Here is a 26198-nt window from a genome sequence, read left to right as displayed (position 1 = left end):
AGGAATCAAAGAAGCAATGGGACCCACACAAATTTTGGAATTCAATTCCTTGTATTGGTGGAATTTGATTCCCTACATCTAGGTGGCAATCCAATTCCTGATTGCTTGGGCATTCAAAATGACACTTTTGTTCCCTTTATGCCCTCACTAACTTTTTTTATTTCCAAGACTATCATTTATAAACCCATTAACCCTAGTTTAATTTTGCATAACTCCATTATGCGCAACTCCTTACTTTTTTTATTTCCATATGCTCATTCACATTATGCACAACTCTATGCATATGCTGAAGAGAATAAACTACAACTTGAGAGAGAAAATTTAAATATTTAAGTAAATACTTAAATTTATAAAAAATAAAAAATAAACAAAAGCATTTTAGTGTGTCTATGAAATAAAATAAGCAATTTAATTTTTTTTTCTTGCTATCATTTATTATATCCAATTTTATTATAAAAAGTATATAAAATATTTGATTTGGGACAAGGGTATTTCAGTAATCATACTGGTTTATATTCCGATTCTACTGAATTAGTAAATAGCTTTATAGAATTAGTGTCATTTCTATTTCGATTTCAGAACATTTAAGTAAACAACTTCAACATAAATCTGATTCAAACTCCTCAATTCAATTCTTCTTATTTTCATTACGGTTACGTAAAAGTGTTGTGATTATGCAAAATGACCAAAATGAGTATGTTGGTAGATGTGATATGATAAAGTTTATCTTAATTTTTATTTTCACAATCAAATAATCTAAAAGAAGATAAATAAAATATTTGATTTATTACAGAGGAGAAAAGAAGTGTATTATTGAGAAAGATAAAAAGGCAAAAAAACGAGAGATAAACAATACGGAAGGAGAAGATAAAGTTCTGGGCTGCAGCACTTAGATTTCGAGGCAAACAATGTAAGGGACAAGGATTGTCTGCCCTCCACTTCCGGTGCCCTTCTCGTGCCCTCCTGTTTGTATGGTCACGGTTAAACCACGTTAACATTTTATATTACTATTTATTTTTGTCTTATTATATCTATAAAAAAATAATATAAAATGTTGACGTGGCTTAACCGTGACCACATAAAACAGGAGGGCACGGGAAGGGCACCGGAAGTGGAGGGCAGACAATCCTTGTCCCAATGTAAGATTCATTCTCAACACTTTCCCATCGTTAGAGTGACAAAACACGTGTCTCAAAACTAGCCACTTATATGGAGTGGAAATTAAAATTTAAATGGGGTCACATTACATGGAGTGAACCGGCGCTTGATTTCCAGCACTTGAGTTCCGACATACAGTAACCAATTCTTCTTCCACTCCGGCCTCTCTCTCTTCTCTGAGAAATGAATTTGCAGCACTTGATTTCCAGGCAAGCAGTAACCAATTCTTCAATTATCAAGGGAAGGTTGCGATTGCTGTTGGTAGGCGAACACAAATTGGAGCCCTCTGATTGAGTTGCCAAATACAAATATTGGAGCCCAACTTTTTTTCACCGTTGTTTATAGAAAAATGTTAGGTAGTCCCATATTATACTAAAGGGAGGGAAAACTAAAATAAATTTCAATTTTTCAAGGATTAAACGACTACTCTTAACACAATATTTCAACGAAATACTGAAATAAATTTCAATTTTTCAGAAATTAAACGAGTACTCTTGACACAATATTTCAACGAAACATGTATCTAGAATCCTGGATAATGCACAGTACAATAATATTTTACTATAAGTAATATTAGAGGAAGATAAATCGAGAATGTCGATCGAGTAAAGGGGTGAATGTGACTACTTGAGCTACAAGTTTTTTTTTTATTCTTTTTTTTTTGTCTTTCTATATTCTTGGAAGTTAAAAGTTGAAAGCTTCACACTTAACAATTTAGGAATTTAACCATCAACCGCCACATCAAGCGTCATCTTTACTTAAAAAATAATGAGATTTTTTACTTGGGCACCAAAATCTACACACTGCCATTGACGAGACCAGCAAAACCACCATGGCAGCTCGGCAGTCTTCAACATTTCCTAGCTCACTCGGTAACTGTAAAGAAGAAGGAGAATCCGAACCATTAATCATCTACGTCATTTTTCCATTACCAAAATGTATGAGTTGAATTCAATCAATCCAATATCAATTAGATTAATTATGATCCATCTTAACCACTAATGGATTTTACACAAAAAGGGAGATTTTATTTGAACCCATGATACAATTTTTTTCTACACTCAACTTACTCTCTACATCTATATTACTTTTAATTAAACTATTAATATCTCTTTAAACCCAAATTTATTACCTAAACTACCCTCACAAACTAATTGAAATTTATCTTTACACCCATCTAAAAAATAAAAATTGAAAATTGTTCTCTCACATATTTGTCCCGTACGTAATCCCTGTTTTTTTTCTTGTTTTTTTTTTTTTTTTACTGATTTTGCTTAATCTCATATATGTTTTCTGGGTGACAACATGGCCAAGGATGGTGCTCTTCATTGTAGCCCAAGTTCATCCTTTCAATATTGCAATTATGATTATTACGATTAATCACGGGAGAAGGTCCTTGTGGGCTCACCACCGTTGCTGCAACTGCAACTGCATGCGCATCGTTGATGACAATCCTTTATTTGCTAATTTTTCTTAATTTCATATAGATAATTAAAAAAAAAAATCTTATATATGTTTTTACCAGTAATAATGCTTTGAAAAAGATGCTGATTTTGTTCCTAAATTCTAAAAATTTTTTGAAAGCAAGCGAAAAAAAACTTGAATAAATCGATTATACTTTAGTTGGAGGATTCAAACCTTCAAAATCATCATCCATCGGCAAAAAAACTTGTTTTCTTTGTGAGAGTATCTTAGGGTTTTAGTTAGAATGAACATACGATAAATATTATGAGATGGTAGGGTTTGATGTCATGTTTGGGTTTGATTATTAGTTGTGGGTTTATTAATAAATTTTTGTTTTATTAATAATTTTATCTTATACTTGATGGTAAATGTACCATAGGATAAAAAAAATAATTTACAATTTAAATTTAAATTTGATGTAAAGAGAAGTTACATGAGTCCAAATAAAATTTATCGTGACAAAAAATTGAGTCACTTCCTTTGAAGTCTTTCAATAGCAAATATGCGTGTGCAATAATTTTTATTTAATGTTTTTAATGAGTTATTTCTGCATATCGATAATGGCATAATGTTAAAAAAAACCTAGAATGGGCTAGCAGTTACCAAATCCGGCCCAAACCCGGGTCCGTTAAGTGTTACAATCCGATCAAAACCCTAGCAGCGGCTCTGGATAAAACCTCATTTCGCAGTCCCTGCATCATTTCGCATTCGGCTGCAAATTTCCCCTTCCTCTCCACACTCCGCAGATCCAGAGCCCTCTCAAGTACTCTCTCTCTCTCTCTCTCTTGCTGTGTGTGGATTGGAGAGATAGCCATTGTTACTGATTAATTTGGTTTCTGACAGGCAGAGATGAAGGTGGTCGCTGCGTACTTGTTGGCTGTGTTGGGCGGAAAGACCACCCCTACCGCCGAAGATCTCAAGGACATCCTTGGCTCCGGTAATTTTCCTTTTACCTTACTGTGATTTTGTTGCTCCTTCTGTTTATAACCCAAATTATTAACCGCATCAAAGATTGTGACTTTTTGGTTTCGTAGTGCGATATCGCACCTTGATTTGTAAATCCCATTTCTGTATTTTCTATGTGGGTATAGGGTTTCGACCCCTAAAATATGAGTAGTTGTAATGAGTCGACTTAATCTTTGTGAATATGAATGTTTGGAAATGACAAGGTTGGGTTTTCGGGATATGGTATCTTTCGGTGTTGAATTCTGACGATAATGATTGCCTTTTCTGCATTACTGTATGTACAATGGGCTTATATGTTTTTTTTTTTGGTTAAGAAGAAGCAATTGAATGTCTGTTATGATATCCATGTTTCCCAAAATTTTCTGTTTGGCTGCATACGCTTCTCTCTCTGTGATGGCTTCTCGGCCTCGTTTGGTCTCTAGGATTGGATTGGATAACACCTATGTTAAATGTATATTGAAGGTAGAAATGAATGATAATAAAGTGGGTTATCCATTCCAATCCAATCCTAGAAACCAAAGGAGGTCCTTGAGGACAGTAGTTTAATAACTGCATTTGAGTTATTGAATGAATTTGTTGTCCATGCCTTCTACTTGGATGTTAACATTAGGGATCATAGTATTGTGTTTGTACAAGGTCAAGGTTATATTAATTATTGAGTCTGAAAACTTGGTATGTTTGCAGTTGGCGCCGAGGCTGATGATGACAGGATTCAACTTCTGCTGTCCGAAGTCAAGGGTAAGGACATCACAGAGCTAATTGCCTCCGGAAGGGAAAAGTTGGCCTCCGTGCCAGCTGGTGGAGGTGGTGCTGTTGCAGTTGCTGCAACTGGTGGTGGTGGTGGTGCTGCCGCTGCACCTGCTGCAGCTGAGGCAAAGAAAGAGGAGAAGGTTGAGGAGAAAGAGGAATCCGATGATGTAAGTTATCTGGATAATCTCATTAAGATTGGTTTTTGTGCTTTGGTTACTGCTAATGCAATTCCGTTGCCATTGTTTCTTAAGAAGTATTTATGTTCAATAGTTTCCATCAGTTGTATATGTGCATGACAGCAACCTTCTGTTAGTATGGTCATGTCAATTCAATAGCCATTTGCCTTTCTTTGAGTTGTGGCACATTCGGATGCACGTTTCTTGACTGCTACCGATAGTCTTCATACTCTGATTGTATCACCAAACACTCTAGGAGACATCAGCCAATTTTTCATCCGTCGATTGTATAGTTTTCTTATATTTCTCGTTTTTTCCTTGCTGCAGGACATGGGCTTCAGTCTCTTTGACTAGAGCGTTTGGAGTGCATACATCCCGGTTTTCACCATTCGAGTTAAATAGAATTTTTATTCAGTGGAATGTATGGTTTTTGGTTCTTAGCCAGTAGAAGACCTGATTACAATCAAATATGTAGTTCGTTATGGTTTTATGCAATTGTGGTGGATTTGAATCATCATTTCTATCGAAGTTTATGAATTTTTGTCGTAATGGCTTTTAGCTTCTATCATCTTATTTGTCGACTGCTCTTGCAAATCGATGGTTTATATCGCTTAATTTATATTGGTTACGAATGTTTGATAGCATATTATGACTTGGAAGCTGTATTAGGCATCAGGACTCGGTGCCAAGAGAAGTTAATCGTACCCCAAATGATTTCTTTGATCAGTTTTTTGAGTTATTAACGATGGAGACTCTGTCATCTGTCTCACAACAAATTCTAACTAATCAAATGCTATACACAATAAGGTTGTGAAAGTCGAATCAAATCTTCTCCGGATTTCTATGTCCGGAGCTCGTGGACTGAATGATCTAAATTGTTCAAAAGAAAAAATATATACGCAAGCAAGAGCTCGTGGATTGCGAGATTTTAACTGTTCAAAAGAAAAATATATACGCAAACAAGCTGTTCGGATTCAAATTCTGAATCAAATTTAGAATAATCTTTGAGACATTTTTTCCAAGGGACCAAGTGGTGGTAAAGTCATGGCGGTCCACTTTTATGGGAGCCAGAAAGACTTACAGAGACATTTCATTATCCCCATACCATTATCGGGTGAATCTCAGCATCATGAATCAAACCTAGAACAAGTTATATGAAATAAAGACTGCGTCCCAACCATTAAGTCATCTCGTGGTGGTTAACAAGATGAAAATGTTGTAAACAACAGATTTGTAAGGGGATGGATTTGAAGAATGTAGATCCTTATTTGGTGGACCAAATTGGATATCATAAGTCCAATTTAATTGAATATTCATGTCTATTATGGCGCCGCAAAGTGTATCATGATGATTGAATATGAATTTCGGATCCATATCAAAGTAAGACGGGGGACTTTGAACCCATCCTTAGACATGGGTTTCCAAGCCATTTCAATCCAATTTAGGCCACTTACTAATAATTAATACCGATATTGTCGTCAATTTGCTTAATATCCCACTAATTACTATTCACCCCCTATAGTACAACAAGTGTCGGACTTTATTACAAAAGACGATGCAAAAACCATTTGTTATATATTGTATTTTATTTTTGTCAGAAATTCGTAACACTAACGACTACAAATAACAATAACCTCTGTAAACTCTGAACAATGAGAAATTCATGCAACTAAAATCCCAAATTACAATATGGAAACCACTCGATGAAAACCAAAACCAAAAGCAAAAGTTATCACTAGATCTTCATCACAAGCAACAAAACCATTTATTTTTCCAACCACATGAAGGTTTAGATCTTACAAGCGAAAGAGAGACCTTCCGCAGCAAGCTGATCTAAACTCGCAACCGGAGGTTGGGCCCTTGCAACTTTGGCAATAGCCTGGTTTTCCTCCGGAGTGCCGCCTTCCAGAAACGCTCCGACCACCTTCCCGTCTTTAATCCAGTATGTTCCAAACTTCGCCTTTGGTGTCGCGGGATTACTGTCTCCGAAGAGCACGGTTTCACCAACATTGTCACCGTAGAATTGCCATGAAAGATCGAAGGAGCGCGAATAGAAGTATGGAAGGTAGTCGTACTCCTCAACTGTCTTCCCCTCCTCGCTTGCCTTGATGGCCTTTACAGCCTGCTCAGCAGATTTGCGTGCATGATCGACATGCTCAACTCTTCTAATCTCATTGTACAACTTCAAAGGAAATGTGGCGACATCGCCCACAGCATATACATCCGGAACACTTGTTTTGAAGAATGCATCTGTCTGCAATCAACCGGCACATATTAAAACGGATGCCATGAAACATTAACTAAAGAAATGGGATTACTAATTAAATGTTGAATTGAAAACACGATTAACACTTTCAATAATCTCTAAAACTCACAAAGAATTCAAGTGATTAAATCCTTAAACCTTTCTTTCGCTATTGTTTACTTAATATGTGGTCAAAACAAGCGCTTATCTGTGTGATTAACCAATCAAGACTATGAAGATTGATATTGTTAAGAACCCCAAGCATCACAAAGAACGATTAAAGATATGGGAAAAGGGGAAGGAATCAAGAGATTTTGGAAGTTGCATAACCTTAATGCCGCCTTTCTCCTCTTCGACTTGTCCCTTGAACAATGTTGTCAGGGGCCTGCCTCCAACACCAACAACAACGATGTCAGCTTCAAGCACGGTGCCATCCTTTAGGTGCACTTCCTTGACCTACATTATGACAAAAGTCAACATTCGAAAGTACAGTTTCATCGGATCATGACTACCAAAACAAGCGACTGTATTTACCTCTCCATTTGAGTCAGCAGTAAATCCAGTCGCAACTGTTCCCTTGATGATTTTAACTCCTTTGTTTTGATAATAGCCCTCATAAAAAGCAGCAATACCAGAAGTGAAAAGTCGAGGCACTACAAGAATTAGGAAAATTTAGGGAAATGAGGTACATAGAATCGAAAGAGTGTATTACACACACAACACGCATATACACACGAAACAAAGCTTGACGCAGTATTCACTTACTGCACCATGGTTCAGGGTAAACCATTTTAACATCTAAATTGTTAATTTTCAAAACTGCACCAAGCTCGAGACCAATGTACCCTCCTCCAACAATCACAGCCTTCCCATTCTTCTTTGCTTTAATTGCTTCGTAGAGTTTATCGGCATCATCAATTTCTCTCAAATAGAAGATGTTTTTGGCATCAGCTCCTTTGACACCAAAATCTGTCAATCTTATAACCTACAAAAAAGAAAAACGCATTGATTATGTATACAAGTGGGCAGGACATACAAAGCTAAGGCATCGAAAATTCCTAGAGTTGCTTACAGTTGAGCCAGTGGCAATGACAAGAGTCTGGTACTTGAAGGATTCCCCAGATCCACTGACAAGAGTCTTCCCGGGAAGATCAGCGTTAACTATTTCAGTGTTAAGAATCAATTCTATCCCTGAAATTGTAAATTATGCTTCCATGAGAATAATGCAATCTAAAAGACTCAGAAATGGAAGAGAATTGAGCATGGGACAACGACAAGTAATAATGGTTTTAACCGTCTCTAAATACTTCAGGAAAACTGTCTCCGTTCTCCAATCATAATTGGTATATTCTCTACTGTGTAGAAGACAAACATACCTTTCTCCTTGTACCAGTCAGGAAGCAATCTCTCTCCTCCACTTCCAACGCAGACATGAAACCCGGGAAGTCTAGCAGGAGCTGCAATACCAATCCCAACAGTAAGTTACAATGTCAGAGATTGTGATGAACTTAAAAACGAGGTTGCTCTTCGTTGAAGCATCAGGTGTAGCTATGAATCTAGAGGTCATAGGACACAATTCTGCTTACTTTAAGCACTAAAAGTTTGGAACTAAAGTAACACCACTTACACTCGGGGAAGAGATAAGCCTTGCTGAGTGCAGGACGTTCATAGGGAGCCACCTGGAAATAAAAGAAACGAAATTTAAGAACATATGAGAAGTTACCTATGCATTAGAGGATAACGAACTTTAAACAGCAGTAATAATATGAAGTACAGAAAGTATACAGTTAGCAAGCAATGAGCATTGACATGAATAGCACAATAAAAGTACCTTAACCAAAGTTTAATGTTCATCCCCGAAATTTCTTCGATACGATCATTTCACGGAAATATCAAAAAAATCAGAAAAAAAGATATTTCTGATCTCTTGGAGAAACTCTTAAATTTCGGCTAAAATTGACAGATTTTGTCGATATTTCCGACATATTGGTTAACTATCGACAAATTGCCCATATGATAATCCCTACAGTTTATTAAATTTCCACGTTTTTGAGCAAATTTCCATCGTTTCTATCAAAGGCAACCGATATCGATATATCCATCGATATTTCCACCGAAACTGATATTTTAAACATTGATCATCACTTAAGCAAACAGTCATCAATACTCATGCATACTACCGCAATTCGCATTTTCTATTCTCGTTCCCAAAATTCACAACTAATTGCATTAATACCCCAATAAATTATAACTTTGCACAAAAATATCTCAAATATTCAGTCAACTGCATACAAACACACTCGAAAGCGAGCATTAGAAAACATACCGCCTCTTTGGAAATGACCGCTAGTTCGCCTGGCTTAAGGCCCTGTTTGGCAAACTCCCGAGCTGCATATCCCTATAAATTTCAAAACCAAACACATATAAAGCATTAATAATGATCAAGGCTTCACAGTATAACAAAATTATCACAAAAACAGTTTTTAAAGCGCATAATTATATACAGAAACGCATTGACTTTAAGAACATCAAGTACTCGAAATTTCAAAAATCATAAAAAGAAATTCAAATAATTATACTAGATCTATGAAAATACTTTAAAATTCAAAGCCAGAATTATGTAAAACCTCATCAGGATCGAAAGAAAACTTCGAAAAAAAGATCGAAAATTCATATTTTGGGGTCAATTCTTAGAATCAACAAAATTTGATCAAACGGACAAGAATCGATCGCAGAGAAACTTACAGCTGAGACGCCGCCGCCGAGGATCACGTACTTGAAGTTCTTCGCCCCCATTGATAGCTGATCGATAAGGCAAAACGCGCGTTTCGATTCTTCTTCTTCGCTTTGGATGCTGCTAGTGAGCAAGTGAGAGGAATGCGATGAGGTTTTGTGAGCTGGGGGATTGGTCAGCTATTTATAGGGCAACTGGTGCTTCCTCATTGGTCTAACCTCTGACGTCCCTCCATGTAAACGGGATTTTCCACGTGGCGGACCTTAGACCGTTGATCACTGCTGACTGCGCAATCGCCACGACAACCGATCCGATGCGTAAACTGATTTTGTTCTTTAATGTTACTTGCCAAAAGAACTTTCTAACATAATTAAAAAAGATATTGCAATTTTCTGAAATTTCTTTTTTAAATAATGAATATAGTCCTCATTTTCCCATAATAATATCTCGTTTGCTATCTAGAATGAAAAATGAATATCGACTTTCAATTTTTGTCTGCAGTTGAATGCAAAAGAAAGATTGATACAAATGAACCCCCCCAATTCTCACAAAAATGGCCGGATAATAATTGAAAGTCAAATTCATTTCTTTGCTTCAACATATATCGAATCGAGTGAGTAACTCAAGCCACGTTCATTTATATTGTGCTTATTAAATTTTTGAAAATTAAATTTACCGATATAGAAAATACAAAATTATCACTAAATTTTTTTGATGATGACCATTAAATGATTTTTTTTTTATCGCTGAAGAGGCTATTCAATATTTAAAAACCGTTTATGCATAACTATTTTGTCACTAAATAATTTTTCTTATGCGGAATTTTTCTTGAATCTTAGATAGTAGGTCCATGGGGTTTTGCAGTGTGAACACAATTTGATCCTATTTTTCAGAGTCGGTACACAGTTGAAAAGCCCTTATCTTTTATCATGGCCGTTTTGCTCTTTTATTTATTTATTTTTTTATTTATTTTTTGGGTCGAATTACTTTATGAGGAAAATGGAAAGTGCATAGTGCCGGAAAGAAGCCCCCGTTCATGGGCCGTAAGTTACACTTGTCCAAATTTCCAATATTAATATTCAAACTATTAACTCAAATAAATTGAGTTTCTTTTCTTTTCTTTTCTTTTTCTCCCTTTTTTTTCGTTTATTTTATTTCTTAATTATGGTAATGCTAGTTTCTAGGAATATTTTCTTACGTGGACGACCGGCAAATCGTGGCTGGAAACGGTCGCTTTCCGGAAACATTGACGTCAGCAGTGATGATAGTTACCATCATATTTGTTAAATGTCAATAGCTCATGGATAAAAGGACCCACATCCGTGGCCACCGTTTCAATGTTCTTTTTTGTACAGAAATTGGAATTCGTACACATAGTCCTTCTAGCGGAACGCTGTGTGTTTTCTTCCCACACAAAAAAAAAAAAATCATAAATATTTCTTAATGAAAAAAAGAATATTTTTCAGCTAAAAATGATCATTGAAATTTAAATTCAATAGAAGTGGTTTATAAGATTGTCGACCGTCAGTTATTTTGACTCTTTTGTGATAAATCTTTGTGAAATCAACCACTTCCCAGCCACCGTCCATAACTTCGGTTGGGGGCGGTGGCAGTCCCTTCCTCCTACCCTTTGTCTCCTTTTTCTTCCTTGATTTTGCTTTTCCCCCTGCTCCCCACCTCGATTTGGCTTGTCCCTCGCACCATAACGGCGTTCGTCGTCTTCGACCATCTCCACTTCGATCTGCAATCACTGTTCATTGCGATTTGGTGCGGCTTATCAGGAGTGTGTAGAGCTCCGATGTTCACAACACCATCACTTTCTCACTGGCTGCTGCCTTTGTCGGCAACATTGCTCAGGTATTGCCACAGGCTTCTTCCACTTTGTGACTGCTTTTTTCCTTTGTGGCTGTGTTCAAAAAGTTGCTTGCGGCTGGTTGATGCGATTGGAGAGGCATTCGTCGCTTGCAGATCGTGTTGGTTCACTATAGCAGTGGTGGTGGAAGCAAAAGATTAGGGTTTCTTTTGCTAGTTTCTAGTTTGGGCTTGAATTCTTTTTTGTTTAACTTTATTGTTCCAATTTTGCTTGTACTTATTTAACTGACTTTGGATCTTTGTTGTGTAAACTTGGGTTGTTGGTAATAGAAATGTTTACCTTGTACAAAGAAAAAAAAAATCTAGGTAATGAAATTTCCTTTTTTTTCATCGTAATGCATATTTCATCAGACTTTTTGTTTGATAGTGTCACGTGTTGACAAAGCGTGGCACTTGACATTGTAAATTGCCTTTTTTTTTTTCTCTACTCGAATTTAAGAAAGATCAAATCCAAAAGTCTCACACTTCGCAAATTGGTGTTGAGATGAGATGTTTTTATTGCCCAAATTGGTATGGAAAGGCTAATTTTTCCTCTAAATTTGTAAGACGTGGTGGCCAACATGTGACCTCTTCACCCCATTCTGTACCCCATGTGTTGTTCACCAACCAACACTTATTCCTGTTATCACTCTCTTCATGAACAAATATTTTTCTCATCACCCTCAAATGATGATGATGTTCAACATCTTATTTATTACCATTATATGAGTTTAACTTTCGATATCTGTGTTGTTGACATTGGACAAATACAAATTTTAAAATTTAAACTCATTAAATTGTGATAAATAAGGTAGTGAACAAAAATGCTTACGCTTTGTAAACAACAGCAGCAGCAGCACTATGATCAAAGCCCAGTTCACTCAAATATGGGCCCTGAGGTGGCGTTTGATTGGGTTATAGTCAATTGGATCTATGAAAATGAGTCAAAGCCCAGTTCACTCAAATATATTACTAATCTTTCACCAAAAAAAGTGTTCGAATCATGTTGAGCTTAGGTTATCCAGAGTCAAAAGCCTGCTTATGCAAATGAAATGAAGGTAAAAGACATGGGAAATAAGAAGAAGAGAGATGGGAGAAATGAAGTCGAATATATTAGAGTTTGGCTTGAGTGCTACGTAACACTTATTGTTATGGTTGTGTTAGCTATTAGATTTGATGTCCTTAACTGCTACATCTTCTATTTTTAATATCACATATTAATTTTTCGTATCACTCGATGTTTCATTAAAGACATATTGGATATAGAAGTATAAGGCCTAATTGGATTAATAGTCAATGTGATGATAGGGTAGTCGGAAGATAGCCCATATGGTAAAAAAATTAGGATTTAAGCTCTGTTGTGAATTTCGTTAGGATTTAGACCCAAAATTGAAAGTTTGAGTTATTTTATCTTAATTTAATGTACGAATGTTTTAACTTAACCAAGTTTAAATTCCGACAAAAATTAAAAAAACCAAACAAACGACACCAACCAACCACTCTACTAACCAAACTTCAATACACACAAATTTATGTTATTATTTTGACTGTTGGATTTAAATTTCAGCCATTGGGTAATAAAACTCGACCATTAGATCAAATTCAAAAGTTTGCCCAAAAAAAAAAGATTTTGATATAGACCATTGATAGCCAACATCCATAAATTGAAAGACGCATATTTGATTTGGATCGTTACCGTTTGACAAGCGGGCCCCCGTGACACATGAGGCCTAACTGTTAGCCATCAGATCCAAAGTCCCGTACGTTTTTTTTTTATTTATAAAAGGGTGGCCCCCAACATTTGGGTCCGCCAAATAAAAACCCAAATCTGGTTTTTCATTTGGGTCAAAATCCAAATTTGTTAGGTTTAAGTTTTGTTGTCGGATGACAATTTTTAGGTTTGACTCCAAATATTTGGGTATGGGTCGCCTTGTTTGGAGTTGGTCTTAAGTGGCGACAATGATATTTTTGGAGTTGGTCTTAAGTGGCGACAATAATATTTTCCTAAAACCATCTCCAATGGTGGCTTATAATCTAAATTTTCCCCTTTCCCCTCCCAATCCACTCCAACCCAAAACCTAAACCAAACCTAAAACCTAAAACCTAAAATGAAGGTAAATATAGGTCACAAATTTAGCCCACAAAAGCTGTTGGGACCCACGGATGAGAGTGAAAAGTGGGCATTGTCCTGTAGCCAACGGCTACTTTTCTTCATCGGGTGGTGGTGGTAATTGGACTGTTGGTTAATCCAACGGTCCACATTCAATTTTTTTTTTTATATTTATATATTTATTGAATCCAACGGCTTAAATCGAATATAATCAAATCTAACGGTAAAAAAAAAAGATCTAACGGTCCAAATTTAAATCCAATTGCTAGAATAATCTTAAAATTTATCGGAATTTAAATATTTTTTTCCAATGGCTAGAATAATTTTTTTTTTTTAAAGTTTATGTGGTTTATCATGATTTTCATGTATTGATTTAGTGATTTTTCAAAATTTATCGGAATTTAAATATTTTTAGGTTAAAATGTTCATAAAATTAATTTATGATAGTCTACATAATTTTTTTTTTTAAAAAGTTAATTTAAAAAAAAATTAGCCTTAATTCATTTTTTGATAATCTGGGGCTAAAATTTTAGGCCAAAAGGGTTAGAGTAGAAAAGCTGTTTCTGGGCTAAAATCTAAATTTTCTGAGTTAAATATTTTTAAGTTTTAGGTCAGAATTGGAGATGGTCTTAATAAATGGTCTCTTCCCATCAACCATCAAAGAATCAAATGCTGTTGAAGTACAATTGATGTCGATCAAAAGAAGAATTATAAAAAAAGGGATCCAAAGCTTAATCATTGTTATCTTATACCAAATCTTTTGCCTAATGGAAGTAGTTAGAAGGCTGGCTTTCAAGTTTCAACAATATCATTTCATCCAAAACCTTTTGATATCCCAAAAGCAAATTGCTTTTTATCTACCAAGCATAGAATAAGGAGAGAAAAAGGAAAGAAAAGAAGATTTGATGGCTTCACTTTAGGTGCCTAAGGACTTGGGATTACCAAATTAATTGGTCACTTTATATGCTAATCATGGCTTCCCATGTTCACTGCTCAAGTTGGGGACTGAGGAGGGGCCAATACGAACACCCACCACCATCCCTTTCGGCCGGCCAAGGAGTGAAGTTGGCATATGTACCATGTGAGATCGATGGCTCCACTTCATAATGTACATTGTTTTATGGTTGTATTTGTTCATGCATGCGTATATCGATGGATGTGATTGTTCGCAATCGTTCAATTAGACTCGTTATTACACGATTTTCATTCGTTATTTATGGTTTGATTTGGTTTGCGATTTTGGTTAGTAACTAACTATATGACCAAACATATTATTAGTGTGGTCTAGTTTTTACGTAATTACGTTCAAAGAATGATCACTGATTCACTTCATAAAAATCGTAAAACTTGAATAACCTGTATCTCTTTCTCAATCTTTTGAGCGGTGAGATGTCTCGATCCACGGATTTCAAACATAAAAATCTAGAGCGAATCTCATTCCATTTGGATAAACCGACTTCAAATTTCGTTCCAATTCCAAGAAGAAGAAAGATCATTATTGTACTTAGTGTGTGGTCAGGTGTGGGGGTATTGAAGTCGAAAGAAACCAGACGGTCCATGGCCACACAAAATTGTACGTGATTCGTTTCTGTGGCGATTGCGGTAAATAATATCTTCCTGCGGAATACTGAGTCACTGACATTGTATTCAATTATTTACCCTAATAAGAAACATCCAAAAGACATGGCATTTACTGATGCAAAATTTAGTGGTTTGGTCATATCTCAATCTCAATGGGTGGATGGTGGATTCTCAACTGACATGGTACATAAATCATACCATTTTCTTCAATGCTATTTAAAGCTAAAGTTGGGAGGAAAAATTTCATAAGACAATGTTTTATTTGGGTCGCCTTCTCGAACAGTGCTCGAATACTCTCAAAATCTTTTGAACAATGTTCGAATTCTTCTTGAAACCCTTTGAGCAATGTTCGAATCCCTTTCGAAACTCCTTTTATGGTTAACAAATGACTACATTAATGGATTAAATTGTTAAATGTTATGGGAAGAAGAATCGATGAGGATCGAACTTGAACTATGATGTATAAACATTATTAATTTCCGCCAATGGAGTAAAACGTCATTTGCAATCAATCACTCTTATTAATCAAGACTAGAATTACTTGGTAGAGCCCTTTTTTATGGTGCATCCTTGTAACATGGTGACAACTTTGTTGACACATAATCATGGTAGGGTTATTAGTTACTTAATTAGCAAGTAAATTATGAGATGGGGTTTGACATATGATATTTGCATATTTTGTATCATATGCTTTTCTTTTGACAAACGATAGGATAATCTACATTAAACTACAAAGATGTATTCAAACACAAGATATCAGATACAAATGCTAATGCTCTTAACCAAATGAACTATAAACGACTTGTAAAGCAATTTTTGTCTCATATCGTTCTTTAGATTAAACCTGTAAAATACACACACACACACACACACATATATATATATATATACAAATTGCTTAAGGGAAGGGATCCCCATTTTTTGAAAAAAATAGGGATTAGGTGTGGGGCCGACTTCACATCGAATTTCAACGATCCGAACTGTCTATTTTGTTAGTCTCGATTTATAGATCATCCTTACAAAAATTCAATTCATCTGAAACCATTTGTCTATTTAATTATCAAGATCAAATTTCATTTTTTTTTATATAATAAAGTATTCGTTCATTTCTTTGAACCCAATTAGATGTCTTAAATATTTTCGATTTAGCTAATATTTTGCAAGGATGATCTATGAATCGAGAGTAACAAAATAGACGGTTCGGATCGTTGAAATTTGATGTGGAGTGGGTCTCAGACCTAATCCCCATTTTTTTCAAAAAATAGGAATCCCTTCCCTTAAGCAATCTGTGTGTGTATATATATAATACAATATAAAATGTTAGGTAAACCATGAATTTGGTTCAGTCAATGTTAATATTAAGTGAACCATCAATTTATAGAAAATACCTTGGCTAACTTATTTGTCCAGTATCTCATGCATTAAATGATTTAAATTGTTTGGGACAAGTCCACGTGCCTCACCAACTTTACCACTATCTACATCGTATAAAAATACAAAAGTATAAAAGTCCTATGTACTTGTAGCTTTCATTCCAAACAAACTAGTTTACTTTTATAAATCAACATGTCATTATGTATATTTCGTTATTAGATAATGTGTTATACGTGGGCGACCAGAATGGATAAAAAGTCGAAATGACGTGCGTTTACTCGTTTGAAACTCGCTTACACAAATGATTAAGAAGAATTCTAACGAAAAACTATTGGTACTGTTCACTTTAACGAAAAATTATTTTTTTCTCTAAAAAATCAAATCTAGTACTACTCACTTACAACATATTTTTATTATTTTCGTTAAAACTTAAAGTTAATTTTTCTATAATTAAAACGACAAGTATTTATATAGAAAATACGGAGCCTTTTGTTTACCTTCCTTCCCATAGTTTTCTCATCAAGTTTTTCGGTGGACCCGACAACGTATACGGTGGGACCGGGACCCACATCCCTTCAAAATAATCAGTGCAACCAGGAAGGAAAGAGAAAACAGTGTTTTGTTTGTTAGCTCCGCCATGATGCCATCAGTCCTCCTACCGCTTCCCCCCTCCTCATCTCTATCTCTCTCCCCATCGTTGTCACGGCATCTCTCTCAGCACCAACCCCCAAAGGGTTTCCACTTTCTAGGGTTTTTAGGGCACTCAGAGTTTGTCCAATCTTTCGCCATTTCTCAGATTTGTGATTTGCTCGCCGAATATTGCCCCAATGCGTCTGTAGAAGAAGCTCGATCAGGTACTGTTCTTCGCGTTTCTCCGATCTGGGTTTGCTTTGAGCGTGTTCGTGTCTCGAGATTTGAGCCCCTGGAGCTTCAGGAGCTCAATGAAGCTCTGCATTTTCAATTTATTTTATTTTTTCTTGAATTAATTTTAGTTTTTTTTGTTTATTGGATTTGTGTTTTTTATTAAGTTTGATTTGTTTGGTGGGAAAAATTTATTGGTGATTATTTTTTCCTTGGTGATGTGCAAAAAATTATTAAATTATAGCTTGAAGAAAATGAAAGACGGGAACTTGGTGTAGCTTTCATGTAGTTTATGATTTATTAGTTTTAAGTAGAGGAAAGTGAAATTATGGAAAATAAAAAATGCTCGTTACACACCATCAAATTGATTAGAAATCTGTTTCGTGCCGGTGTTACGGTCGGAAAGATATGATTTTTGTGTGGTGTTGAAAGGATGCTTTGTCTAAAGCTCTTGGGGTTTAGATTGAGTGGCGAGGGAGGGTGGTGAAATGGATTTAGGATTAGGCTAGGTCAAGTGTTCGATTTTGTTCCATTGTAACCGAGTAACGAAAATGATGCTGTGACTAAGCTCTTGGGGTTAACCCGAGTGGTGAGGGCGCGGGGAAATGGACTCGTTTGGATGTGCTTTTAAAATTATTGAACGCACTTTTAGAGAAAATGTTTTTTGGCCTGTGCTTTTTCCAGGAAGCACTTTAAGTGCTTTTCCAGAATTTACTTGCATTTTTATTAAGAATTGGTTCCAAAAACATTTTTACCAAAAGCGTTTTCAGTCATTTCAAAAGCACATCCAAACGAACTCATAGTGTTGAGATGTTGTATTGGTTTTGAGTTTGAAATCTTTTTGAGAATCTTGCTTGTTGAAGTCCTATTGTGTGTCACTGAGTAGCTTACTTCTGCTTTTACTAATCAGTGCAAACCAGAAACAACATCTGCTGTTGGGTGACTGATGTTCTTCATAGTTCATACTCTGTTGATATTTCAGGGAATGGATTTTATATTTACCGCAGTGAAAAGACATTTAGCATGATGTGGGGAGTTTAGTTTTATAAGGCACGGAACAGTCTAACTCGTGACGTGATAAACCTGAAAGGCTTCTCAAGGAACTGATCATTGAAAACTTCCTCGTTTTGGCACTTCATTTGGATTACGTGATCAGACTGAGTAACCCTAGAAATGGCTTCGTCTTCTGGTACTTCTGAAATTGTTGAAGCAAAAGACGAGCTAATTACAGGTCAATATTCTCACGGAATACATCGAACGAATCCTGGATTGAGTAGGGGTGAGAAAGATCGGAAGCTTCCTCCTGTTCTAAAACTGGGATACAAGGATTCTCTAGAAGATGATATTAATAAGCTCTTTGAGGCAATCAAAACATCATCCAAGGGTTCAGATCGTTCAAAGCAAGTAGGCACTAGCCCTTTAAATAGAAATGCCTTAAAGAAACCAATTACAGTGGGTGTGTCTCACTCACCAGGGATTGGGAATTCAGAACCGGCGACTCTGAAGCAGGCGTTAAGAGAGCTCTCTATTACCAAGGCATCAGAAATGGCTGCTATGAAACGGTTATCAAAATTGACAAGTCCTTCAAGAGCCTCGGAATCTGGGAGGATCAAGACGTTATACAATGCAGTTGTTGTTCAATCTAGTCACTCTGGCACCTCCTCAAGTGAAGATAGGGGAAATATGGTTGAAATCTCTCTGGTGCCAGAAGAAAGCATTTCAAATTCTTGCAGGGAGCTGTCTGAGCATCCTCAAATGTCCAAGATGAAGTCATCAAGCCTGAGTGGACATTCTTCTCCTCGATTTGCCATTGGGAAAACAGAAAATAATTCCGGGAGCACAATAGTGCAAAATGAAAGTACTTCCAGTTGCAAGTTAAGGACAGTAGGGGAGCAAACAGTAAAGGTGGAAATGGGAAAGAAGGAGAACAATAAATCTACGAATGACCATATTTCAGAACTTGCTGAAAATGGCCCTTCCAACACCGTGTTACGGACAAAAACTAAGTCGGAGCTGGGGAAGAAAGAGAAACTTAAATCTACAAGTGGCAATACTTCAGGACTTGTTCAAAATGTTCCTGCCAAGACCAAGTTAGCGAATAAGGTATCAGCAGTAAAACCAGGGCGAAAAGTCAAGTTGCATGTAGTACCTTCTTCATCTAGTTTGGTGAATGTAAATCCGGCAAGCAAAGTATCCAGAAATACCGTCCGCTCTGTAAAACAAGCCAGCAGGAATAGGAATATCTTAAAGAAGAAGACAAGGCAACTGGTCTGTGAGAGATGCCAATGTGCAATACAAGGTGCTGGACAACAATCCAATGAAGGTTCTTTGTCTCCCCAGTTTAACGGTCTTGCTACTGAAATAAACTCAAGTAATGTGCACAGCACTCCAGGTAAACCAGGCTTCACCTTGGACAACAAGAAGACTGGCAATACAGGAGGAGCTGGCATCATGAAATCAAAAACGAACTCCAAATCAAAAGAAAGAGGGGAGTTCTCCCAAAGCTCAAAAAGTAGCCAAGGTGATCATAGTAGTAGTACAAGTTTGAGTGACGAGAGCAATGTAAGTGGATCTAGTTATAGCAATAAACCTCACATGTCAAAGGATGTGAGGTGGGAGGCCATCCGTCATGTTCGGTTGCAGCATGGATCCCTGGGCTTGAGACACTTTAACCTTTTGAAAAAGCTTGGTTGTGGAGACATAGGAACTGTATATCTTGCTGAACTCATTAGTACGAACTGTCATTTTGCCATAAAGGTAATGGACAATGAATTCTTGGCTAGAAGGAAGAAGATGCCAAGGGCGCAGACTGAAAGAGAAATACTGAGGATGCTTGATCATCCTTTTCTCCCTACGCTTTATACTCAATTTACATCAGATAATCTGTCATGTTTAGTTACGGAGTATTGCCCAGGCGGAGATCTTCATGTCCTCCGACAGAAGCAAATTGGAAGGTGTTTTTCTGAAGCAGCAACAAGGTAGAATTATTTTAATTAACACCTGTACGTATCGAACTTCTACATTTTGTTTTGGATGCTATTGAGACATTATCTGCAGTCAAGCATTAGGTTACAAGATGAATGTCTAAGAAAGTATACACCTTTGTCACACACGTCCCCAACTAAAATTATATTTAATGTGTTTTTGCCAGTCAGCTATTCACCTTCTCTTCTCTTTGAGAAATGCCTACATGACATCTTGAATTGTCTTTTTTTTTCCGGGTCATCTCTAAAGAGCTTTACTTCAAATTCAATAGAGTAATGGACCATTAGGTTCATGTCCTCTGATCTAATACTTTTTCGTGTATTAAATTAGATGCTGGAATTTTACCATTACAATACTAATTTAAACCTTTTTGCTTTCAGGTTCTATGTTGCGGAAATTCTCCTTGCTTTGGAGTATTTACACATGCTTGGGGTAGTTTATCGGGATTTGAAACCAGAAAACATTCTAGTTCGGGAAGATGGTCATATCATGCTCACAGATTTTGACCTGTCTCTTAGGTGCACTGTCAGTCCAACTCTATTGAAATCACCTTCATGCGATGTTTATCGTGCAAGAGTGTCTGGTCCGTGTACACAATCTAGCTGCGCCGAGCCCTTCTGCATTGAACCCTCCTGTCAAGTCCCATGCTTCAGCCCTAGGTTTTTACCTGCTGCTGCAAAAGCAAAGAAGTCCAAAAATGACCCTGCATCCCATGTTAGATCATTGCCACAGCTTGTGGCAGAGCCTACTGATGCGCGGTCCAATTCCTTTGTCGGGACCCATGAGTACTTGGCTCCGGAGATCATCAAAGGAGAGGGTCATGGAGCTGCAGTTGATTGGTGGACGTTTGGAATCTTCCTTTACGAGCTTCTGTACGGCAGAACACCATTCAAAGGTATTAACAACGAGGAAACGTTGGCCAATGTGGTGTTGCAGAGCCTAAGGTTCCCAGAGGACCCCCATGTTAGCTTCCAGGCTCGAGATCTCATCAGAGATCTGTTGGTAAAGGAACCAGAGAATCGGTTGGGATCAGAGAAAGGGGCCGGTGAGATCAAGCAGCATCCGTTCTTTGAGGGCCTGAATTGGGCACTGATACGCTGCGCCATTCCGCCAGAACTGCCCGAGTATTGCGATTTTGAGATCCCGGACATGCCTGCTGCTCAGGAGAATACCAAGTATTTGGAGTTCAAGGCGACGGGAGAGCACCTGGAGTTTGAGTTATTTTAGAGGAAAGTCACAATTTTTAGGAGAAGAAGAAGCTTTCTGCTTGTGCATGTATAATTACCTCTTGAAAGACCTCCTCCTTTCCGGCTATATATATAACTCAGAAATCTAGCTTATGTACATACTCTTTTAAGCTTTCAGTAATGCCGCACATATCAGATTCCGAAATTTTGTACATTAGGGAATATGGCGTGCCTCGGGATGGTTTGCTAGCGGATGCTAGCAACAGTCGTCCATGCACAACTATTATCATTTTAAACTGTTTTTGTAAAACTACAAATATTTACTATATTTACTAAACGAAAATAGTTATTAAATGAGTTTTCATTTTTTTTATTTAAAAAACCGAAAATGTATTAAATAAAATATAATTTTCTTTTCTATTTATTTTACTTTTTATTTTTTAAACATACGATATTCTCTACGGAAAGCGGAATGCTATTTTGAAGTGGTAGGTACGAAAACAATCGCCGGCGTCTGGCAGAAGAGTCGGACTAGGATTCAACACCACTGGTATACTGGATTTCCCCCCCTAATAATCCTCTCCATCTCTCTGCCGCCGCCACGAGCATAGTTTGTCGTTGACATCACCAACCTCCACTGCGAGCTCTCACCTGCCCTCGCCGCCATCAATTTGTAGAGGTTGATGGGTGTGATTGATATATACAACGCTTCCTCACTCCGATTAACCGCCCCCCGCGGACCCAGCTGTTGAAGAATTGAAGGGAATAGAAAGAGGGTGAGGGTGGTGGCTATGGCGTCCACAATCCCTGTGCAGCATAAACCAGTCAATGACGGTCAACAGCGTTTGACTGGGGACTCATACATTCGACCCCATTTGAGGAACTTGTCTCCTTATCAGCCCATTTTGCCATTTGAGGTATTTGGAATCCAAAAGATTTGATTTTTCTTGGTCTAATTGGTATGAAGTTAGCTAGTTATCACTAATTTGCTAAATTTATTTTTGTTAATGTGGGTTTAGTTAGCTTTACAATGCATTTCAATGAGGAGGTTGAGAATTTTAATTATCTGTGAACCGATATTTTCGTACTAGCATCGTGAATGTATGATGAATTATAGTTCAGTGTTGACAAAATTGAGCTGGAGCAGCTTGTTCTTACTGAACCTTGAGTGACAAAATTGATCTCGATTCATCTTAATTGTTATTTGAACTTGTAAAGATTAGGTCTTTACCCGGGATGAGAGGCTGTCCGGGTGTCCAGGTGAGGATGATGGATTCTGTTAAAGAAATGGTTTATCTATACTTTCTTTTTGTTTCTTGTAATTGGGGTTGCTGTGTGTACTTCACTGTAATTTTTTTTTTTAAGGTCGAATTTGATATCTCTCAGTTGATTGTTAATCGTTTATCTTCGATGTGTTCCATTGTTTTATTAACCATTTCTATTAGTAAATTTCTGTCCAAACCAACAGATAAGTTTCTTTTGCTACAGGTTTTGTCAACTAGACTTGGAAGGAAGCCTGAGGACATCATCAAGCTAGATGCAAATGAAAACCCTTATGGTCCTCCTCCGGAGGTAAGTCACATTTGCCATCTTGCTTGGTTTCGTAGCAAAACAATTTTGATACTCGCTTGGTTTCATTTTGTTCCAAGTGACACCATTATACCGAGATTTTTTTACCGCTTTATGTCCTTACTGTAATTTCATATTGTTCGTAGGTTTTTGAAGCTTTGGGTGCATTGAAATTCCCATATATCTATCCCGACCCTGAAAGCCGTCGATTACGTGCTGCCCTTGCAAAGGATTCGGGCCTTGAATCTGATTATATTCTTGTCGGATGTGGTGCTGGTGAGCTCATCGATTTGATTATGAGGTCAGAACTGAATATTATGTTTGTATAAGATTCCAAAAAATGCTATTCTTTATGCTCTTTTTTTTCTCTATCAGTCTCTGATTTTCTATTTAATTTGTCCATCATTAAAATATTGCTGAAGATGTGTACTTGATCCTGGCGACAAGATTGTTGATTGCCCACCGACGTTCACTATGTATGAATTTGATGCCGCAGTAAACGCTGCTTCTGTTATCAAAGGTAAAGTTAACTTCCTGCTTAATTTTCTGTTGAATATTTCAAAAAAGTTTATTATTTCATATATGAAACTCTTTCTACTTATCTGCCCTCTCCTCAAAGACAAAAGACCTCAGCTGTTATACTTCGATGTACATTATGCGTGTATAAAACTACGTGTTTTGGCGGACCTGTGCAGTGCCAAGGAAGTAGGATTTTAGCTTGGATGTAGAAGTCATTTCAGATGTTGTTTTACAGGAAAAACCAAAATGCATATTCCTAACTTCTCCCAACAATCCAGATGGGAGGTAACTGAAAATTGTCTCTTTCCGTACGTATGTTTGATATACACGTGCTATAAGATTGATATCAGGGCCCTTTTGTGTTTTAAGTAATACAGTCTATGAACAAGCTGTTTAGGGTACTCACCAGAACAAAATTATTGTTAACTGATTATCCATTGATATATGATCTATCTTCTCCCTAACTCGGGATCTGGTTTTTTATAGACGTGAGATGGATTTGATTCATTCCAAACTTGAGAAACCAACTTAGCTGCTTAACTCAACTTATTCTTTTAATACGAGTTGCGTACTGGTCCCTAAAACTACTGGTGCTACTAGGGAACATGTAAGCAAAAAGTAAAGGATTGGATAGTCTTTCCAGCTATCCTGCTGAGAAGTTATCAAGTAAGCAATTGACATGGCACTTTTGTTAGACATGGATTTAAGGTTAGCATGATGAGCTGTGTCACAGAAATAGAAGACCAGAAAAGAAAAAAAAAGGTTTTTGAGTAGAATTGCATCTTCGGTTATGAACATCTTGATACAAATGCTCCTGGTTTTTTTTTTTATTTTTTATTTTTTTATTTTTTTTTATCACAATGAAGATTGGAGATGGTTTGTTCCGACATAATGACTCCACAGACTTCTCTTATCATAACATGTATGGTTTCTAGAATCTGAGTGTCACTCTAAGATATTGTATTTTCATGTTCTACTTATTTGATGACAGTATAATCAGTGATGAGATTCTCCTGAAAATCCTTGAGCTTCCTATATTGGTCGTGCTGGATGAAGCATATATTGAGTTTTCAGGTCTCGAATTGAGGATGCGGTGGGTGAAAAAGCATGAGAATTTAATTGTTCTGCGAACATTTAGCAAACGAGCTGGTATTCTTAAACTTCTTGTTTTGTTTTGATAAGTCATTTCTTGTGAATACATTGCTTTATATAACTCAGTTATGGTAACTATTGAATAATGAAATATATCGATCAAATAATTTCTGGTGTCATGGTTTTGGCAATAAAAACTATACTTCTGCTTTTGTACTATTGACACTCTTAATGAATTTCCAGTAACAAGATTTTCGTTATACAAACTTTGGTTCTCTGTTGTTTGTCAATTTAACGCTTATGGTTTCAACTTTTATGTAAATGGTTTGATTCTTTGGCAATGCGCAAATGGTGCAGGCTTAGCTGGACTCCGTGTAGGATATGGAGCGTTTCCGCTGAGCATAATTGAATATCTGTGGAGAGCTAAGCAACCATATAATGTGTCTGTTACTGCTGAAGTTTCTGCTTGTGCAGCATTGCAGAATCCCACCTATCTTGAGGTTAGGATTCTTCAGTTTCCCGCTATGCCTCCTGTAACTTTTAACATTTGAAATGTATTTCTAACATCGGTTACTACATATACCAGACGGTGAAAGAAGCTTTGCTACGAGAGAGGGAACGTCTTTTTAACCTCCTAAAGCAGCTCCAGTTTCTCAACCCGTATCCAAGCTATTCCAATTTCATTCTCTGTGAGGTTACATCGGGAATGGATCCTAAGAAGCTGAAGGTAATTTTTCATCTTTTCCTCAATGTAGCGTTGTGTCATCATACTAAATTTGTAGTTCTGCACCCAATTTATGCAATCCAACCAATTCATAATTTTCAACCTGCTATTCACCGCTGAAACTTAAATAATGTACGTTTAAGTCACGTAAATCCATCCCTGTTTTGAACATTCTATATCGTTCAAGGTTTCAATTTTGTTTGATACAGGAGGACCTCGCGAAAATGGGGGTGATGATTCGTCACTACAACAACAAAGAGTTGAAGGGTTATGTTCGCATATCTGTTGGGAAGCCTGAACACACAGATATATTGATCGATTGCCTCAGACGCTTGTCGCCTAAATACAGCACCTTAAACCAGTTTCTTTCTTTCTTTCTTTGTCAGCACTTAGTGAGGGATTGGAGTTGTATTTTGTTTGTCAATTTATTGCTGAAAAGCCAAAGATTCCAGGGAAAGCTTGCATTTTAACAGACCACGATATCCAGTTTTGGTGTAAAACTGTGATTTGGATTGGATAACTCACTAGATTCTTTAAGGTATTGTTTGGTATGCAAACGAGACGAGACGGGACGGAACGGAATGGGACAGGACGGTACGGGATGAGACGGGACGCAGAGGGAGCAAAGATGCCTTCGGATGGAAACATGGAGGAAGGAGACGGATATGTTATAATTTTGTGTTCCACGGATGTTGAACGAAGAAATGGACGACGCAAATAGTGAATAATTGTTTGATGAAATGCCTCGCAGAGTTTCTATTTAGGGAAATCTTTTATCAGTTCCCCGTTACGACAAATTCTTAGCTCCGTCACTATGTGTGTATGTCCAAAACCCTAACCTCGAGTTTGTGG

The 26198-nt window shown here is 37.0% G+C and overlaps 3 protein-coding genes and 1 pseudogene across 4 annotated transcripts; 3 read left to right on the top strand and 1 right to left on the bottom strand.

The window, feature by feature from the left end:
• The first annotated feature begins 3223 nt into the window (after positions 1–3223).
• LOC103453943 (large ribosomal subunit protein P2z-like) lies at positions 3224–5063 on the top strand. Its single transcript, XM_008393539.3, has 4 exons — positions 3224–3385; positions 3466–3559; positions 4273–4505; positions 4842–5063. Exons 2-4 carry the CDS (start codon positions 3472–3474, stop codon positions 4866–4868), a joined length of 348 nt encoding a protein of 115 aa, XP_008391761.3. The 5' UTR covers positions 3224–3385; positions 3466–3471; the 3' UTR covers positions 4869–5063.
• A 1007-nt stretch (positions 5064–6070) lies between these two features.
• On the bottom strand, positions 6071–9830 carry LOC103453944 (monodehydroascorbate reductase-like). The gene is made up of 9 exons (XM_008393540.4): positions 9505–9830; positions 9086–9157; positions 8387–8438; positions 8136–8216; positions 7832–7950; positions 7525–7744; positions 7294–7412; positions 7090–7215; positions 6071–6768 (listed from the first exon to the last, which is right to left on the bottom strand). The coding sequence occupies exons 1-9, from the start codon at positions 9553–9555 to the stop codon at positions 6304–6306; spliced, it is 1305 nt and encodes a 434-aa protein (XP_008391762.3). The 5' UTR covers positions 9556–9830; the 3' UTR covers positions 6071–6303.
• A 6911-nt stretch (positions 9831–16741) lies between these two features.
• On the top strand, positions 16742–21647 carry LOC114820960 (serine/threonine-protein kinase D6PKL1-like). 2 transcript variants are annotated; one of them, XM_029092342.2, is made up of 3 exons: positions 16742–17263; positions 18253–20248; positions 20636–21647. In XM_029092342.2, exons 2-3 carry the CDS (start codon positions 18444–18446, stop codon positions 21480–21482), a joined length of 2652 nt encoding a protein of 883 aa, XP_028948175.2. In that variant the 5' UTR covers positions 16742–17263; positions 18253–18443; the 3' UTR covers positions 21483–21647. The 2 variants fall into 2 exon arrangements, with proteins under 2 accessions (XP_028948175.2, XP_070667652.1); XM_070811551.1 differs by having other exon boundaries at positions 17103–17263; positions 18181–20248.
• A 156-nt stretch (positions 21648–21803) lies between these two features.
• On the top strand, positions 21804–25826 carry LOC103453946 (histidinol-phosphate aminotransferase, chloroplastic-like; annotated as a pseudogene).
• The last annotated feature ends 372 nt before the right edge of the window (positions 25827–26198 follow it).

The sequence above is a fragment of the Malus domestica genome, chromosome 14 (genome assembly GCF_042453785.1).
Source record: "Malus domestica chromosome 14, GDT2T_hap1".
Classification (NCBI taxonomy): Eukaryota; Viridiplantae; Streptophyta; class Magnoliopsida; order Rosales; family Rosaceae; genus Malus; species Malus domestica.
This window is presented reverse-complemented; position numbering and strand designations above follow the sequence as displayed.

What these genes read in the sequence shown, in the direction of transcription:
- LOC103453943 (XM_008393539.3), top strand. Translation starts at nt 3,472, where the DNA reads ATGAAGGTGGTCGCTGCGTACTTGTTGGCTGTGTTGGGCGGAAAGACC. An exon ending in CAAGGACATCCTTGGCTCCG is followed by an intron (nt 3,560 to 4,272) that starts GTAATTTTCCTT and finishes GTATGTTTGCAG; the next exon opens with TTGGCGCCGAGGCTGATGAT. An exon ending in AGAAAGAGGAATCCGATGAT is followed by an intron (nt 4,506 to 4,841) that starts GTAAGTTATCTG and finishes TCCTTGCTGCAG; the next exon opens with GACATGGGCTTCAGTCTCTT.
- LOC103453944 (XM_008393540.4), bottom strand. Translation starts at nt 9,555, where the DNA reads ATGGGGGCGAAGAACTTCAAGTACGTGATCCTCGGCGGCGGCGTCTCA. An exon ending in CGGTCATTTCCAAAGAGGCG is followed by an intron (nt 8,439 to 9,085) that starts GTATGTTTTCTA and finishes TTTTATTTCCAG; the next exon opens with GTGGCTCCCTATGAACGTCC. An exon ending in AGGAGAAAGGCGGCATTAAG is followed by an intron (nt 6,769 to 7,089) that starts GTTATGCAACTT and finishes GGTTGATTGCAG; the next exon opens with ACAGATGCATTCTTCAAAAC.
- LOC114820960 (XM_029092342.2), top strand. Translation starts at nt 18,444, where the DNA reads ATGGCTTCGTCTTCTGGTACTTCTGAAATTGTTGAAGCAAAAGACGAG. An exon ending in TTTTCTGAAGCAGCAACAAG is followed by an intron (nt 20,249 to 20,635) that starts GTAGAATTATTT and finishes TTTTGCTTTCAG; the next exon opens with GTTCTATGTTGCGGAAATTC.